The sequence below is a fragment of the Nanorana parkeri genome, unplaced genomic scaffold (assembly GCF_000935625.1).
Source record: "Nanorana parkeri isolate BGI_ZX_2015 unplaced genomic scaffold, ASM93562v1 scaffold431, whole genome shotgun sequence".
Classification (NCBI taxonomy): Eukaryota; Metazoa; Chordata; class Amphibia; order Anura; family Dicroglossidae; genus Nanorana; species Nanorana parkeri.
In genome coordinates, this window is record NW_017306699.1 from 20,762 (window position 1) to 40,717 (window position 19,956).

At 41.8% G+C, this 19,956-nt stretch overlaps 1 protein-coding gene across 1 annotated transcript in view; it reads right to left on the reverse strand.

Annotated features, from left to right (window-relative positions):
* Positions 1-228: 228 nt before the first annotated feature.
* The window catches only part of TMEM255A (transmembrane protein 255A), a 60,158-nt gene continuing 40,430 nt past the window's right edge, over positions 229-19,956 (reverse strand). Inside the window, exons 2-9 of the mRNA XM_018560086.1 lie at positions 19,645-19,787; positions 17,705-17,767; positions 11,637-11,726; positions 7,659-7,736; positions 7,479-7,567; positions 4,659-4,818; positions 3,556-3,699; positions 229-1,126 (exon numbers count right to left, since the gene is read on the reverse strand). Of these exons, the coding sequence (XP_018415588.1) occupies positions 965-1,126; positions 3,556-3,699; positions 4,659-4,818; positions 7,479-7,567; positions 7,659-7,736; positions 11,637-11,726; positions 17,705-17,767; positions 19,645-19,787 (929 nt within the window). The 3' untranslated portion in view covers positions 229-964. The remainder of the gene's footprint in view (positions 1,127-3,555; positions 3,700-4,658; positions 4,819-7,478; positions 7,568-7,658; positions 7,737-11,636; positions 11,727-17,704; positions 17,768-19,644; positions 19,788-19,956) is intronic.

The window sequence follows — 19,956 nt, forward strand, 5'->3', positions numbered from 1 at the left end:
TTTTTGGCAGAGAACTATGGCTTTATTTAATCCATGAAATCCAGGTACACTCACACTGCAACTGAATAATGTATCACTTATCTAACCTCCACAATGGCTGAAATCTGGATTCTGTTAAGACCAGAACATTCTCCTTATACACACACAACAGATTTATGGCCCCCTGTTTTGTGGCATTACTGTTCACAATAAAAAGACAGGTTCAGCAAGGCTTTAAGTTGTGACCACAGTGCTTCCGCACCTAAGACTTTATTTTGAAGTAACATAGTGATCTCATCATAAACTCATGGTACAGTTGAGCGGCACCAATGTTGCATGATAAAATGAGACACTCCCAGCTACTCAGTCCTTGATGTAGAGATCGTTTCCCTGGATTTTGATGTAAACAGTTCATTTCGTAAGTTTACTTTAATGGTATGTTGAAAGAAAAAAAATTACATTCAGAGGATTCCTCAATTTATATTGAACACTAAAGCTTGGATGTCTCCAATTTCTCCACTGTGTCTTTTGCATTGCTGGTGCTTTGATTGAAAAGGAGAAGCATGAGCCAAAGACAGCTGGAGTCAGCATGGTTTCCCATGGAGTAGTTTTCCACCCAGTGGAGGAGGAAGAAACATGTATTACTACACAGAATAACATAAAGTACACACACACACACACACACTACAAAAGAAGCACTAGTGCAACAATGAAATGAATGCACCATCCAATGAACTTTTCCATTTCAGTACATCCATGTAAAGCTGATCATGTGCATTTTGAATTTGGCAGAAGTGAAAAAGTCACTGTTGTATATCTTAGGTGCCTTGCACACATATATACACATTTTACCCAGCCAACACCTGTCATCCAGTCCACACAGGTATCCTAAATGCATACCATGAAGTTATAAAAGTTCATAGTATGTGGCAGGCGTTTGGCCTAAAATTTCTGCTAAGGAGACAAGGCTCCATACGTGTGAAGATCATGGGGTGTAAGGTGGAGGCTTTTCATCTGGTGGAAAATAAGGTGGAGAATAGCGCGGTGGAGCACCGGATGGCCACATGAAGCTGGAACCGGATTGTGATGTTGAATTAGGATCATCTGACAAGCCAGACGGTGTAGAAGCTGGAAATACGTTGGAATGCTGTAGAACAAACAAGAGTGATCAGCGTTAAAAGACTTCACGTGTAGGTTTTAAGGCCAATTCAGTCCTTAGCATCCTGTGTTGCCATGCTTTGCATTAAGGCATCTTATTCAAATGAATGGCTGACAACGTGCCAAAACATCCAAAAAAAGGATATGCACCATTTTTGGCAACGGAGCACACCCCAATCCATTGTAGTGCTCGGTTGCACGGTCCACTGCAACGTATGTGGGTTAGAGCTGCATTACCTTAGTGCAGTGGGGATTTTTTTCTGCTCGCGCGCGCCCCCTAGTGGGCACGCACGGGCAGAAAAGACCCGATCAATGCACACACCCGTTACCGGGTGTTTCACATATAGGCGATCAGCGGGTCCATATATGTGCTCGTTCGCGGCAAACCCCCCCCGAGCCAAGTATCGGCACTGGTATCTAAACATCCCTAGTCAGGATGAAAAAACAAAGTAACATTTTTTTTAAGGTAAATCTGAATCATCACCATAATATACTGTTATGTCCTTTTCAGCCAGCAGGTGGCGCTTTAGGCTCTTTGTTGTATGGCTTCCAGTTTCCTTACCTCCTGCTACAAAAGGCGTCTTGTTTACACAGCTCACTCTCAAGTAATTTTCAGAAAGACTAATGTCTTATTAGATGGATTCCTCTAAAGTGTCAATAAGAGCCTTATTATATTGTATGAAATATTTATTTCTAAAACAAAGATTGAATACCTATAAAAATATATGCAAACATTGAAAAAATAGCCAGAGCCCGTCTTCACAATTTCGTCTTACTTGTTCTATAAGACTTACTTCATTTCTTATAAGAGATAATCACTGCCTGAATTATGTCGGCAAATTCTGACCATGCGGCTGTCTTTTGCTTTTGACGTTGTGAAACTTTATTTCTTTAGGAAAACATTTTTAAACTCAAATATATATTACTACACCTGTAAACCTGTTACTGGGGGACTTATAATAACACAAATCCATTTCAGGACCAATATCAGAAAGGAACTGGAATTCACTCACTAGACCATGGTTTGTCTCTTTCTTGTGTAATTAGCACACTAGAATATGTTTGCCCTACCAATCAAACCCTTAACAGCTCATTAAAGAAAACATTTAAAAAAGCAGCTTCTGCAATCCTTAAACCTGAGCTATTCCCTTTAGTACTTCTTTTCCATCAATAGATGCCCTCCGTGTTCTAGGCTAAATGACAGCCAACATCATTCAACTCACTTCCTCTGAACCCAGGCTGTCATGGATCTGCCCCCAGCCTCTGACTGGATAGTAAAGGAGAAGCAGTGCAATCATGAACTTCCTCTCCAACTCTAAGCTCTGCTTTAGAGGAACTGCAAGCGGCTGACACCATGTCAAATTCTACGGAAGAGCCCTGGGGCCATGCGAAAAAAATACGAAAATAATAATTCTGTGTTTAAAATTCTGAGTTTGAAACAGAATTCTGACTTTTAAACACAGAATTATGTTTCGTATTTTTTTTAGCATGGCCCCAGGGCTCTGTATCTAGCCCTCTCTCCCTTTAGTTACATGGAACACCGCTCTGTATCTAGCCCTCTCTCCCTTTAGTTACATGGAACAGCGCTCTGTATCTAGCCCTCTCTCCCTTTAGTTACATGGAACAGCGCTCTGTATCTAGCCCTCTCTCCCTTTAGTTACATGGAACAGCGCTCTGTATCTAGCCCTCTCTCCCTTTAGTTACATGGAACAGCGCTCTGTATCTAGCCCTCTCTCCCTTTAGTTACATGGAACAGCGCTCTGTATCTAGCCCTCTCTCCCTTTAGGCCCCGTTCACATGTAGCGAATTATCGCGCGATTTCCGCCGCGCGATATCGCGAGAAGTCGCCGGCCAATGCTATTCAATGGAGCTGTCTTAACTCCATGTCGCTCGTCGCGGTCGCAAGTCGCTTCTACCGGACCCTTTTTTCTGCGGATTTTGCGCGATTTTGCCCTTTTTCTATGGAGCCCGACGGAGAAGGTTGCGCTACCGTCGCTGGAACGTCGCCCCGAAAGTCGCGCTATCCCGGCCGTGCGGATCCGCTGCAAAAGGTATGTCGCTACGTGTGAATGGGGTCTTAGTTACATGGAACAGCGCTCTGTAGCTAACCCTCTCTCCCTTTAGTTACATGGAACAGCGCTCTGTATCTAGCCCTCTCTCCCTTTAGTTACATGGAACACACGCTCTGTATCTAGCCCTCTCTCCCTTTAGTTACATGGAACACCGCTCTGTATCTAGCCCTCTCTCCCTTTAGTTACATGGAACAGCCCTCTGTATCTAGCCCTCTCTCCCTTTAGTTACATGGAACAGCGCTCTGGCACCTCCCCCTTCCCAGTAACCTTTTCTGTGCTCTGTGTTTATTCCTTGGTTCTCTCCTGTTACATACTCTATATCATTGTTGCAGATGTCTTAGCATACCTGTAAGTCGTAGGCAGTATAAGGTGGCAGGTGCGGAGTGCTGTGGTAATAGGTATTGTAAGACGGCACTGGTGGTCTTGTGTTGTATTGCACTGTAGGGCGTGGGGTCTCAACAATACAACTAATGGCAGGAATACTAGGATTCTATAGGAAGAAAGAAGTTTATATTAATTCTCATGCTAAGCCCCTAAAAACACAATGAAATATCTTCTTCATTTTCTTTTTGTGTTTTAAAGCCTTGTGGCAGAAGGATCAGCCATTCAAGTGACTAAAACATTATTGATCAGTTCTCTACGTACAATGAAGTTACAATTTCGAATGTAGAGTTTCCACCAATAATCCCCACGTGTGGTTCAGTAAAGGCCATTGCGGATTCAACTTATTGGTCAATATTCTTCGATAAAGAAGAATGCCAGAGAGACGTGAAACATATACCCCATTATCAAGGACCTGTCACTGTTACTGCAATTATCTAGTTTCAGAACTTTCCAAAGTTTTTCCTCCTCCAATCTGCTTTGCCTGGCTCAAGTACCTTATATTTCCAAAATCAAGCAACAGGAGAAAACTTTAAACATCTGCTCAACAAAGACAAACTGCACTGCAAACAGAATACTGAGTACAGGTAGGAGATACATGGTTATGCATTAATCTTACCTTCCACCCAACTGCTTTGGTGGTGGTCCCTTTTTAAAGTGACCCTGTCAGTAGAGTAATCATTTAAAACAAGTGCATACATACAGTATCTCTCCCATGCCTCCAGTCTGCACTGTATTGGAGAGATACAGCTGCTTTAAAAATCTTCACAATCTGACACTACCATGAATGTTGGATTCCTGATCCCCCACTACAGTTGATGGGTTCTCCCGACAACCCCTACATCACTATAGGACATTTTTGTAAAGTGATGTAGTGTGCAGATCGAACCACTGAGTGTGTGATCAGGCATCTGATGCACCAGGACGTGTTCTGGATGCTAAAGAGTCTTCACAAGTGGTATCTTTGCAATAACAGTGCTTTTGTAATAGGTTATATTAACTTTCCGCATTCTGGCATATGGTAGTTTAGAAATTAGTAGAACAAAAAAGAAAAGGTTATCTACGTACCATGTCTTTGAATCCTCCAAGTACTGCAGCTGTTATAATACCCAAGAATAAACCCACTATGTTCAGTATAGTAACTGACCACAACAAGTGGTAAAGATGTATAACATCTTGGCAGCTTTTTACATCAATATACTCATAGTACAGTCCTGTAATTCCAGCCCTAAAGAGATTGGAAAAGGGAAAATAATCTAAATATATCTACTTATACCAGTTATAGCCACATATTATCTGTTTACATTTAATTTAACAATACAGGTACAAACATCCACCAACGGAACAGGGCGCCATGGCAACAAGGGCGCCGTGCGGCCGACACAGCTCGTCCTGGGGGCGGCTTCTCTCCCCCACAGCACAGCATGTGAAGAACATACCCCTGCCCACTCAGTGGACACCATAGGCGTCTCTACAGGTGGGCAAGGGGGGGCAATTGCCCCCCCTAGCTTATGCCTTGCCCCCCCCGTGTGCCCCCCCCGCTGATTCCCCTTTAAAAATGGTTAATCAGTCTTCTTAGTGTGCTCTCCCCTCTTATCGGCATGCTCGCCATCAGCACATGTAGCAGAACCTTATTTGCTCCTAGGGCTCCCTCTCTAGGTCTGAGTACTTCTGTGCAGGGGATTACAGATAGTTGATATCAAGAAAGGTTCAGGATGTTAAACTAGATGCATGTAAATATGTATTTTATGGTAATTAAAGTATATGTGACTAATAGCCAAGAATGCAATGATTAAAGGGAGACTGACTGACTGATAAGGGCCACACAAGCTCTTTTACATACCTTTTTTTCTTATGTCAGATGAGAAGTTCATCTCTCAAATAAAAGGCTTTATGTCTGATAAGATCAGATCATTTCCAACTAACACCCACGCTGAGAAGGCTGGCTTAGCGTAGAGTTTAAATAATAAAACATGGCCAATTCTCCCAGCCCCAAACCAAACCACCACATTTACGTGAATCATGGGGTTCTTCTCCCTGCAGACTCCTGTCATTTTTTAAATTATGGATCTATGGATCAGGGAGTAGCTCCGCTGCTCCATACTTCCAACATCCCAGGTTAAATGCTGCCATTCTGTATTGCAGCGTGTATGCCTGGGGGACAGAAGCTATTCTGGGCCAGAGCTGCTGGCAACTCTTCAGAGCTGCTTTTCAGAGTTTTCTCAAACCACAGTGGCCAGGCCCAGCTGCAGACAGCACTCACTGGCAGCACCTGAACTACATGCTTGCTGACAATATTGGGTCCAGCGCTATTGCGCACAGTATCAGAAGTGAAGACCCCATGGAATATTGGGTGTCCAGCTCACTTTCATTAAAATGAGCCATTCTTGGATTACCAATTACTATAAAACCCCCATGCTGCTGATGCTACAGACTAAGCTTTTAAAGTTCAACTGAAGCCAAAACTTTTTAATAGGATAGAGTGGAGAGGGATTAGAACCTCTGTCAGGTTTTTATTGCTGTCTGTTTATCTGTTTGGCTGATTCGACCTCTCTATTTGTCCTAGTGACTGTTATCACTGAAGGTTAAAATTAAAAAACAAATTCCAAATTTTGTGTTGTCATCAGAACAGAAAAAGAGGGCAACTCTTCCAATGGGGACACTAGTTTTGGTGACCCTGCTAACCACCAGGGATTTCCCTAATTTTGGAGGAATTTCCACTCACTTCCTGTTGTGGCTATCGGACAGGAAGTGAAGAGAAATCTCTCCAATCAGCCACAGATGACAAAAAAAACTCATAGGGGTTATAACCCTCCCTTACTCTATCCAAAAATAGGAAATAAAAATAGGAAAACGTTTTGGATTCAGTTCTACTTTAAGTGTACAAAAATATTTGATACCTGCCCCAATTACCAGCTCTGTCACCTCTCCTGGCCTATTCTGGTGCTCTGGGTCTAAAGGTGGCACACAATGTTTCTGTAGCTTGACCTTAGCTGCAAAATATCTAATGTTAACTGCAGGGTAAACCCTGCTAGGTGTCTCAAAGTTTGGGGATTATTCAGGTGCCCAGGCACTCAAAAATATTTGTGGCTATTGTGTCTCAGATAATACACTCTAATATTTATAATCCATGCCTCATCTCTCCCTCTTATATTGCAGCCTAACCAAGCTGCTAACATACTGTTCAGCCACTGTACAATATTTGTGGCTATTGTCTCTCAGATAATACACTCTAATGGTGTTTTTTAAGATAATATCTGCCTTGTTTCTCCCTCTTCCATTGCTGCCTCACAAAGCTGCTTACATAATGTTTAGTCGCGGTACAATATTTGTTGCCATTGTCTCTTAGATTAGTTATATATCCTGCTCCATTAAGCAACGTAGGGCTGAAGTGAATGATTTCTACTGTTGATGGTTCCAAGCTTTTGAGTTGACCTGCAGCCAGGTCAGGTTCATGTCAACAGCCTTGATATCATCATATAGGCTCTGCCAGAAGCCTCTGGGTCAGCCTCTCCTGCGCTGTCCTTGGTGATTCCAATCCTGTCTACAGAATTAATTTGCGGCCTTTCGCAAAACATATCCAATCCATCTCCATTTATGTTCTCGGATCTCTGTTGCAACCGGTCATGTATTTCAACCCTTTCGCTGGCACCTACTTATGTCATACGTCAGCAGCAGTGGACCCCGGTAAACAGTCTGTAAAGCTGCCTGATCACTTCCAGGAGCCAATAAACGGCCCCCCCCCCCCATTACTTCAAGGGGATTTGTCACAAACCAGATTCGCTGAAGCTTCAATTAATCAACCTGGGCAGGTTCACCCATCACTAATAATTATATGACAGCATACATATTCATAAAGGCAGAAAAACACACTGCATGTTAATTTACCTCCCACAGTTATATAGTTCACAGCAATAACAGGTGTTGCTTTTTACTTTCAGTGAACAAGATCCTCGAGTTGGCATCTGGCACATCACCTAAGAGAGGAAATCAGAAAGGAAGCAGTAATCCTTTAACATTCCAAAAGATTCAATTTGGGGGAGCGGGGTATAGATCATGTCAACTCACCTCAGTAGTGTCAGTGGAGCGATCCTCATCTGAAGAGGTAAAGTATCGACATTTGCCTGCATAGATAGGTCTGAGATCCTTCAGAATAGAGAAATTGAATTTATGTTTCATTTTTTATTTTAAGTATACTATAGCATATCTTGGCCTTTTTTTATGATAGCATTTTCGTTATTTAAATCTAAAAGAAATTAAAATGTTTTGGATGGAACTCCATGTCAAAGTGTATGTCCAGCCAAAACCTTTTGTTAGTTTTGGACAAAGCGTGGAAGGATTAGAACACCAATCTAGTTTTTACTGCTGTCCGGGGCTCTGTAAGGCCTTGTTCGTATGGGCAGCATATACAGCATGTTACATTTGGCAAGCGGTGGCGCTTGTCAATCACAATCATTGCAATGAATGGGTCCGCGCTGCAACCCTGTGGGCACCCAGTTGCAGTACTGCAATAGAAAATCCCCATTGGAATTTTTTTTTTTTGTAATTGCATTCAGGGGGCACCTCCTGACCACTGCTCCATCGCCCTCTGAAAAGTGATCCACCACACATCACTTTTCAGGGAGTAGTGGAGGCTGCCGCTCATGTGAACTCAACCTTAGAGAACTTTTTTAAAATCTCTGTCGCAGTACCAACAGTTTTCCCAGACAATAATGGGGGGAAATCTGCAACCAGGGCACAAACAGTAATACAAATCTTATATGGTTTTATCCTTCCCCGACTCTACTAAAATAGTTTTAATTTCTGTCTGTACTGCTGTTCGAGACTTACCCTCACTTACCTGGACAATAAGTCCACTAACGGATCCCTGGATATCAGTAAAAACCCAACAGAACTTCTAACTATTTTCGAACTCTATCCTAAACAAAAACAAAAAATTTGGCTGGACACACTTTCAATTTTATAATTACTATCAGATAGAAGGGTTAAAAAAGGCAATCATCAAATCACGCTTAGCCTCCACCTTTGCATACCAACAGAAAAAAAACAAGAAGCATAATGTCCTTAGTTTATTAAACTGTGATATAATTTTTCACATGCCAAGAGTGGGATAACATCACATGTATTTTCATTTGTAATGTATGTGAATATCATTAGATTTAGGAAAATGTTTCAGGTTTTATTATAGTTTGCTAATTTTACTTTGTGTGAATTAAACGCCCACATCCACAAAGCTTTTTCACTTACTGGAATAAAGAAAATGTGGCCATTAAATTTGCTTTAATTTCCTACCGACTCCAAACAAGAATAAGGTTCGATTCACACATAGCGGTAGCGTTTTATGCACTTTTGTTTCACGGAACGAAACCGCACAAACGTTAACATACGTGCAGATTCCGCACATATGCGGCTATTACTATAGCCGGAACATGCGGAATCCATCCATAAAATCGTGCTTGGACTATTTTGCAGGATGCAGGGTTTCGTTCTGCATGGACGCCGCAATACTCTGAACAATGCACACTGTACGACCAAATACGCATGGAAAGCCGCTCATGTGTGGATGGAGCCTCAGCTAGTATTGCATGGTCCAGCAATGTTCTGTCATGTTAGAGGAACTGTGTTGGGCATCAAATGTTTATTCTTGCATAAGGCAATTAGGTATTGCTTCCATAACGTGGTCACTAATAGAAGACATGATGTTAAATGATTTCGAGATATTTTCACAGTGTTACTCTTTTTTTAAAGCAGGGTAGAATAAATTAATCATACTAAAAATCATACTACCACTGCTGAGCTCTTTCTGAAAATGCTAATTTCCTGGTTGTTATTCTGACCCTCTGGTGTTAATGTTTTTAGTCAATGACCCAGAACATGTATACAGATAAGAAGCAGAGTAATGTTAGAAGGACTTAGAAGGATCTATATAGTCCAAGGTTTGAAGGACTGGGATCTATATAGTCCAGGAAAGCGACTCAAATGATTGAAATCCAGGGAACTAGTATCCTAACCTAACCATGTTTCTTTAAAGACAGGTTTACTAACCTGAATTGACTTTATTAACACCTAGCATTTCCTTTTTCTCACATGGAAAAAGCAATGTGTATAAGGTGTTAACACTGTGGAAGAAAATAAATGCAGCAGTTAACACTAATGGTTCATTTCACACCTCATTATTGTCTGAAGTTCCCCTTTGAACCCCTTCATGACTATGGGTGATTTATTCCTTTGTGACCAGAAAAAAAAACAGGTTCGAAGATTTTTTTGAAGATTTATTGAAAAAAGATGCAGAACATTCCAGGCACTAATGAAATAGTCTTTATAGGTTCTACATTGTCAGCAGCATACTCCATGAAAGGAAAATGTAGGTCAAAAGATTGTCTTTTTCTCTTTTCTTAGACATCATTTAGAAAACCATCTCTTTTTAAATAGGGTTACAGAGAGACAGCTTTTTATTAAAGGGTAGTGTATAGGCAACGCTGCTTTGTCAGACAAATCGGGGTCAAATAACCATGATCACTAGGTAGATAATTGTTTTTTTTTTAAACGAGTATATATTTTATGTAGCTCATTAAATCAGTGCTCACTACAACCATCCAATCACGTTTTAAAATAATGTTCTACATGACTGGGTGAGTACAAGTGGAGTACAAGCGGAGTACAAGGAGGTTGTTCTGCATCGCATCCCGCTGTGCTGAAAAAAAATATGGTATGCCGTACTTTTTTTCAGTGCACAGTACACTAGCAACGTGATAGTGTAAATGGTGCCCATCCGTCGCAAGGCAAATTGCCTTGCCTTGCTTTGGGGCTGCACTGAACACAATGCATGTGGTGTGACTGGACCTTAAAGTATAGATCAATGGGGTACACTTCTAAAGCCCTCCTTATTTATTAACCCTACTAGAGCAAAAGTGCACCTAGTGAATGTGACCATGCAAATCACACTGAAACACTTAAAATTGAATGTAGCATTTTAAGTAATATTTGCCTTCCAGGATCCAGTGGCTCTGAAAAAGTTTCCCTGATGTGTCTCTACCAAAGCAGAATCCAAAAGGTTCCCCTGAACTCTGCGGAGGTGACTGCCCATATTTTCCCTGTAACAGTACTGACTGTAAATTCGTATTTGATATTAACCCAAATCTTGGCAATGATCTAGCAATACCCCCTCACATCTCAATTGAAGGTGGAAGGAAGCTTTTGCTTCCTGTTTTGGAAGAAGACTCTCTGGAGGACATTCTAAGTTGCTGCTGGATCCTATAAAGTGAATATTAGCTACATTAAAACATTTACGTTTTGTTTTAATTGTGTTCATATAATTTATAACCATAAAAGGGCAGTTCACTACTTTCATTCCCTCATGGGGGGTAGATAGGTGGCACATAAGCTTGGTGGCCCTAAACCAGCACTCTTCCCTGGCCACTGGGGATGCTGAAGGGTCTAATGTCTTATCAGTATCAGGAACACATGGTTTAAGAGGATTACCCATTGTTAGCAGGACCCCTCAAAACCTTCCTTACATTAAGGAGCATGCAGACTGGTATCTCCATGGCAGGCTCATAACCAAATTGCCATTAAGATACCAGCTTGCATACCTGGCATGGTGAGCAGCTATTCCCCATTGGCGAACATTGCATTTTTTAAGCTAAACTCTGGGAGAGGCACATATTGACCAATTAGAAGAGACTTGTATTCTTGAATTTTGGTGTGCTTTGTGTATTTCTTCCAGATCTGTGCAGTAATCCACAAAGAATCTGCCTTTGTGCAGGATCTTCCTGTAATAAAGACTTAGCAATGCCGTTTATTTTAAAGAGATGCCAGGGCACAATTACTTGCTGGAACATGTTACTAATCAAAATAGCTGTAAGAGATGCCTCAGATGGAAGCAACCACTCTCAAAACTCTTAGGCTACATAACACTTTCGGCAAAGGCTCACTGTCTGGGTATCATATTAGCGTCAAAGGGGGGCAGCTTCTATATATATATCTTGCTTTTGTATTATGCTTTGTGACAGGTTCCCTAAAAAGGTATGTATTTAGAATACTTACTAGATGTCTGGCAGCAAAAACACCATCCACAATGGCACAGCAAAAAGCCGCAATCACTCCAAAACTGATAAAAACTATAGATGCAACAAGCTGCAAATAGAAGTAATTTATAATAAAGTACATTAATAATGAGATACAGTTTTTTCATATTAGAAATAAGATTATGGTTTAATCATTGAAACATGCACATAGATTATCATTTGCAGAAACAAAATATATAATCACTGATTTAACCTCCCTGGCGGTATGATTTAGTATTTTTTTCATGTCATTTTTCGGTCTATTTTCTTTCCCGAATTGTTTTTGTCTTTGTCGTTTTTTTATTTTTTTTGAATATGCCGCCGGTTCCGCCCCCCTGCGACACGTACGCTCGCAAGGGACAGAACCCGGAAGACGGAAGCCGCCATCGGCCGCAGAACACAGCGCGGCTCGAGGGACAAGGTAAGTAAATGCTATGCGGCATTCCCGAGTGTAGCTCGGGGTTACCGCTTATGGTATGGAAAAGTAACCCCGAGCTACACTCGGGAATACCGCCAGGGAGGTTAAAGCATATCTAAACCCAAAAAGCAAAAATGTACTTTATTGCAGCTCACCAGTCCTCAGATAAGTTGGCTATATTGGTTTTCTTTTTTTTAGGCTTTTCTCCTTTTATTTTCACCTGGTAATCCTGTAAGTAACACACTTGTTAGGGTAGCTACACTTACTCCTCCACTGTTCCTATGGAGTGAGCCATGTTGTTACCCGGGCAAGACTTTACACATGTCTGCCTCTCTATAGCTCTATTACATGGAGTCTGGAGGGGAATTAATAATTAACTGAAACATACACAGGTAACAAGCAACAAGGACACCACATTTCTGGGTTTAGATATCCTTTAAAACAAACTTATGGTAGGAAGATATATATTATATGATATTATACCTAAGTTGTTCAGAAGCGGCTGTGTCTAGGGGGGCACAGCGAGAGGCTCACCGAGTCTGTCACTACCTCTGGCTAGCAGCCCTGCCCTGTTACGTTGTGCCCACAACTCATTCATATGCACATCACATTACTCAGTAATATTAATTCCTATACTCTAAGACAACTCAGTGCATTGCTCTGTGCTTGTGTGTGGCAGGGGGTGGGGTAACACAGTCACACAGTGGCGTAACAACCGGGGGTGCAGCAGGGGCGCGGGCCCCGGGCGAAAAGTGAAGGGGGGGCGCCGGCCGAAAATGGCACTTTCGGCTAAATGCCGAAAGTGAAAAAAAATTAAAATAAAAACATGTGTGTGTGGGGGGGGGAGGTGCAGGGTACAGTTCCAGTGGTTGTTTATATAATGGGGGGAGGGGGCGGAAAAAAAAATGCCCCGGGCGCCCAGAACTCTGGTTACGCCACTGCAGTCACACACTCACATTATGCATGCATACTACCCACACTGTGAACCCACATAGACACCAGGGCACTGTGAGTACTCTGTGGGAGGAAGCAAAGAACAGATAGCCATTTTAGGATCGAGCTGGGGGTCTATTACTCCACTTTCTTACACCAACTTTGAGGCATATTTTCTCCGACTGACCAGCAGAAATGGGCATAATATTACTAACCACTGCATTCTGTACACAGAGCTACCTGTATCTTAAATAGTCCTTTACTGCATTCACTATGTTGTACATTATACTCCTGATCCCTGTACCGTGTATACCAGGGGTGCCCATTAGGTAGATCGTGATCTACCAGTAGCTCTCAAAGCTGATGCCGGTAGATCATGAAGGGTGTGAATGGCGGCCCCTTTATTCCATTTTGGTATATTTATTTAGCTGTGCACACATGATTACCTATTAGCCTGAGTCTGCTGAGCCAAGCTCCCTTTCTGGTGGATACTGGTGGTTGAAGTGCTATGTATTACATCAAAGAATATTAGTTTACACAGCCTGGTGCACAATACAGCAAGGTGAGCCAGGAGAGAGAGCGGGGAGAGATAGACAGGAGAGAGAGGAAAGACAGCCAAGAGAGCGAAGAGAGACAGCCAGGAGAAAAAACGAGGAATGACAGCCAGGAGAGAGAGAGAGCGAGGAAAGACAGCCAGGAGACAGAGGAGAGACAGCCAGGAGGATGAGCAAGGAGAGACAGCCAGGAGAGAGAGAGGGAGTTTTTTTTTCGTTGGTAGATCTCATATAGCGCCCCAATAGTGAATGGCAACCAGGTGGCAGACACGTTAGGGTTCGTTTTTATTTTTTTATCACTTTTTAATTTTTTTATTTGTATTTATTTTTGTACTTGTTTAAATTTGTATTTGTCTTATTATTTTTTACTTTTTAATTTTTTATAATTTTTTTATTTATTTTAATTATTATTTCTTATTTTTTACAGATTTTTTTTGTTTTTATTTATTTTATTATTTTTTATCAATTTTTATTTATTTATGTTTCATTTAACCTTATTGCTATCACAAAGGAACTAACAAGCCCCTGTGTGATTGCATTTGGAGGTGACCGGTTTTCTTTATTGAACCTGTCGCTTCCAATATAGGGGTGGCAGTAGAGTACAGACCTGCAGGCTGCATACAAGTGATCTCGGCAACATCGCCGAGATCACTTGTAAATGAACGAGCAGCTTCCCCGCTGTACATTTAGCCCTGCTTGCCCAAAGCAGGGCTAAATGTAGAAAACAACTACCCACCCGGTGCCTGGAACTTCATATCCCGGGCGTTGGGAGATAGGAATTCCACAGCCCTGCTGCTCCCTGCCACCCCGAGGCCGGGTCTCGGTTGGCCTTGTGGGAAATCCAGCCCTGATGTTGTATATTATACACTTGAACCCTGCACTGCATATCCTATTGTGTACATTACAGACCTGTTCCCTGCACTGCATACACTATGTTGTACGTTATATTCCTGATCCCTGCACTGCGTTCACAATTTTGTCCCCTGCACTGTATACAGCAGGGGTAGCAAACCTCCGGCCCTCCAGCTGTGGTGAAACTACAAATCCCATGATGCATCTCTCTTTAGGAGTCATGTCTGTGGCTGTGAGAATCTTGCAATGTCTCATGGGATTTTTAGTTCCACCACAGCTGGAGGGCCGGAGGTTTGCTATATACAGTATGGTGTACATTATAATCCTGGCCCCTGCAGATTGTAACCACTGTAATGTACATGCTATACACTATGCTCTATATTATCTTAAGCTGATTCATAACTAGTTTTATTAAACAGGATGTTTTGGGGGGATAGCAACAGCACTGATATTTCTTGAAGAAAAGGAAGATCTAACTCACCCCACACTAGCCTTCACTGTTAGGCTGCCCATAAATATGACAATTACAATTTATATTTTTGCCTTACTTGTAAAAACAATTTAATTAAAAAAATATATAACTTGATTACTAAATGCATTTCTAAAAATCAAATTTTTAACTTGCAATTATGGTGCCCCAAAACCATACAAAACACAGTCAAGGAATAAATTCAATATTTAAGTAACACTCCACGCAAACAGTTAAATACACAATAGAAATACATGTGTTTTACTGTTTTACCTGCCAAATGATTTGTCATTTTGGCCAGTCATTCTTGGCATCAGGAGCGTCAGATCCACTTGAGCAATCATTCCATTAGTGGAACTCCAGCCAAAACTTTGGCTAAGTACTGAAGCATTAGAACCACTTTAAATGTTTTCCTTACTAGAGAGTTTCCACTTACTTTCTGTCCATCCGCTAGCCATTATCTCACTACTCTGTCCTAAATGCAGGGCCGAGGCAGAGGAAGCTCTGGGCTTGGGTGCCATGCTGCAGGAGCGCAGCTGGAACAGGAGCTATTCCGGCCTCTATTGCTCAGCCATGACCTTCACTTGAATTTTTTAATTAATTCTATTATTATGGTATTTTTTTTAAACATTTGTATGTAGGCTTGTTTGTGTTTGTAGCATTAATTTAAAAAAATGCTTTGTACCAGAAACATGATTCTAGTACCTTCATAAAAAGGGCCAATTTGCAGAATAATTTTTAATTATACCTTATTATTTTTATTAACTCAGTTATTCCCTTGCCCTAGCTTTTTTGGTTCTTTTATTATTTGCACTTTGTATGTAAACATTTTCACTTTGTGTTAGTTTTTGGCAGTAAAAAAATAAAAAATATTTGGGGGGACGCGCATTTTGACATCCTCGCTGAATTTGCCCCAGCTCTGCTAAGATGTAACCGCTAGAGCAGGGGTGTCAAACTCAATTTAATCGAGGGCCGCATCAACATTATGGTTGCCCTCAAAGGGCCTATATAAAAATGTATCTAATCTTTATCATAATTGCCTCTGCATTCGATTATCATTGGTTTTAGTAATAACTTAATACCTAGATCTGAAAGTAGAAGTCTAGGAAATGGCCTGATGGGCCGGATTCGGCCCCTGGGCCTTGAGTTTGACATGTGTGCGCTAGAGGATAGATGCACAGCGTGCAGCAGCGGATCGGGAATCCAACATGTGTTGGATGCAGAATATTGTTCTCAGCAGTAGATCAAGAATGCAAATAAGCAAAGATCAGCAACACAGGCGATGGGACAGCTAAACATTAAAAGCCTTCTTTTGCAAGCAGTCATTTTTTAGCTTTTAGGTTGTAACAGAGTAGCTTTAGGTAATTCACCTTTGCTTTGAGTTTATACTGTATAATATTTGTGAAGTATGTATAACATAAGCCCAGTACCAGCTAGTCTGATGAACCTCACCATCTTTATCTACTCTTTCCCCTGATCAAGATAGTGGTCTCTTCAGATCAAAAAATAAGAACAGAAATATAATGCAGTTTAATATTTCATAAGCTGCGTGCTTCATTTACTGGTGTCTTGCCAATACTGTTTTTAAAGGCCACATCAAGTCAGCAAGTTTTCTGACAGGAATAATAGGTAGTGTTTTTAAAAACTGGGCATTGCAATAAAGTGTGTAATGTTTTGTTAACTAGAATCTCCATATCTAACTATGAGGCTCAAATTTAAAAAAGTTACGCCTCCATGTCTGTAATTTGAAATCTATTGGAGTGACTGTGAATGTTCACGTACCCAGTGGCGAAGCTAGACATTCCATCACCCGGGGCAAAGACTCTGAGATGCTCCCCCATACCCACCTGTGAGAAGTTGTCCATCCAAAGAATCGCCACCCCACACTTCTGGGCTCTCTTAATTTCTCGCGGCAGTAGCCTTACTGATCCCCCGCAGATGTGAGGCTTCAAATCGCCTCATTCACCAGTGCTGCTTTGTTAATTTAGCTTCTTTTTTCTCGGCTGTGATTTTAAGCCTCCGCGGTGGATCAGGAGGGGCGCCGCCGCACCAAAAGAAGAGAGCACAAAAGCGGATCTAAAGAGACTGATCCCCCATGGAGGCCGATACCAATTACTTTTCTTTTAGTGTCATGTAACATTTTTCTATGAGAATACAGACCAATGATTTTAAGACAGTGGCGAAGTGCCAGGGCCTGGTCCCACATGGAATTGCTGCATTCCTAGTAGTTCTTCCACTGACTCCAAGATGTAGAGGGACTACAAATCTCAGCAATATGTTATGCAGCAATGCAGAATACCACCAGCTATAGAGGACTACAATCCGCAGCAAAACGTTATACAGCAATGCAGAATACCACCAGCTATAGAGGACTACACATACCAGCAATACATTATACAGCAATGCAGTATAATATGAAGCTACACACTCTGTGTTGCTCCGGGGCGGCAGCCTGATGTCTCCATGGTCTCAGGGGGGCTGTGAAGGGTCTCAGCTGAGCTGTGCGGGGTCTCTGGTGGGATGTGCTGAGTCTCAGGAGACTGTGCAGAGTCTTACCAGGGCTGTGTGCGGTATTACCAGGGCTGTGTAGGATATCACCTGCACACGCCTATGTTTACAAACTAGTTAGTTTTCTATAGATGGAAATAATAGTAATTAAATAGATGCTGGTTGAAGTGTTCTTGATACAGGTACCAAATATAGTCAAGTTAACAATTATTGTATTGTACACTTGCAGGCCATACTTGATAGTTCTATGCATTTCCTTTTTCCCTACAATGTATCTACAGGATTGTCATTTTGTTTTTCCCTTTTTCACTTACCATCTGTCTTTTATTTTCTATTAAATTTGATCCAATGATTCCAAGTATGGATCCAAATCCAAGCTGAAGGAAGATAAGCAGAAACTTGTAGTATGTTGTTAAAATCATACAGAAGACATCTAAGTGGTGTACAAACTCGCTTCCTCTAAAATGTGAGATTAAGAGATTAAACAGTTAAAGGTTCAGTCCATCAAAAACTGATATTTCAGCTCTTCGGAGATAATAGAAAGTGGAAGCAGCTAACTCTTTTTTAGGAAGTCTACAGGCTCATATCCATGGGCGTTGTTTTCCGGCATTTGGAACGCACACCAAACGAAAGTCAGCAAAATCCCACTGCCTTTGATTGAGCAGTACCCATGGCAGTTCAGAGGCTGAGTTTGACCTGCTTTGTGCTCTGCTGTGCATCTTTGGATGCAGCAAGTCCTAGTAAGGTGTGTTGGTTGGCAAAGCCACAATTTTCACAGGGGAGGGGGCCTGGGTCTAATATCCTGACCTTGCGTTTTACTGTAAAGTTCTCTTTAAGGTACCAGATCTGCTCTGTAAACCTCCAGTGGCCCTTACTAATTTTCTGGTCCTTTAAAGTTTTTTCTTTGTTTGTGTCCACAAAATATGCTCTTAACAGCTCTCCCCAGTTACTGACATGATTCGACCCAGGCTGAAATTGTACGTTCCATTGAACTGCAGTGTGGCCAGGTTGTCTAGAACAGCGGTCCCCAACCTTTTTGGCAACAGGGACCGGTTTCGTGGAAGAAAAGTTTTCCAAGGACTGGGGGTGGGGGGTTGTGGGTGATGGTTTTGGGATGATTTACGCGCATTTATTGTGCACTTTATTTCTATTATTGTTATTGTCATAAATAAATAATTATACAACTCACAATCAGTGGGAGCCCTGAGCTCTCAGGTGGCCAGTATGGGCTTTCGGGTGGTCAGTCGGGCTCTCTGGTGACCAGTTTGGGCTTTTAGGTGGTCTGTGGGGCTCTCAGGTGGGCAGTGCGACTCTCAGATGGCCAGTGTGGGCTCTAAGGTGACCAGTGCGGGCTTTCAGGTGGTCAGATGGGCCCTCAGGTGGCCAGTAAGGGATTTTAGGTGAAGATCTCAGGTGGCCAGTGCGGACTCTCACCAGAGGTCCAGAGAGTCTCACTGGTGGCTACGGGCGCAGCAGAAACAGCTCTCTAATCAGGTGCCCACTTGCTCCTCACTAGGGCCACCTCTGCCTGATTGTAGCCGGCCCGGATTGCCATCAGGCATACCAAGGCGATCCGGGCCAGCTGGGCCTATGTGCAGGGGCAGGCCTGGAGCGGGAACTCCACAAGCCCCTATGTTAATCCAGCCATGGCCAAGGAGACTGCCATCTGCTGCGGCCCAGTTCCTAACAGGTCACGGACCAGTACTGGTCCACAGCACGGGAGTTGAGGATCCCTGGTCTTGAACATTGCAGATGTAGACACTTGATGGAAGACTTAAAATATGGTAACCATCCAGCTGTACATCATCATAAAAATCCAGTTTAGTTTACTGTCTCATAAGGCTGGCCTCACCAGACCCTACTGAATTCTTCATAGAAAGCCACTGCATGGAGGACTCATTACAGAAGCTGGAAGTTCAGCTCCCAGCATATTCTTTACTGTTATGGTTATCCTGGGGATCAGAAAAGATTTTAATTTCAGCAGCGTGTACGGTAAAAGATTAAATTTCCATACTAGAGTTCTATTTTAGCACCCAATGATAAATGTTATAAATTATATAAAGTTGTTTACATGCAGAGATACTGTATATATCATTAATATATAGTTATAAACATATATAATTAAAGTTTACACGCTATATTTATTCATGTAAGTAATTTAAACACCCTGTAAAGGAAAAAGCTATTATATAAAAATCTATAACGTATATAACTATACCCAGGTAAAAAAAAATAATCTTAAATTTGAACTTACAATTACACCTGGATAGTAACCTCCTACTGTGACATTCTCTGTTCTAGTGGTTGCTGCCAGACCCACCGTTAAAATTAAAGTGGAGACAATGAAAAGGGTCACAGTGACAAATATGGAATTTCGCCTTCTTCGGTTAAAGGAACCTGTAAAGAAAAAGAAAAAAAAAAATCAAACAAATGAACTTAATTGTACGTACATATATGAATTGGTGCATTTGCATAGCTTGTAAAACTACTTCTTAAAAGTACAATTCTTTTTTTCTGGAGTACTGAAAGCAGATACATTGTTGAGGGGCCTGTATGTTGTATGCCT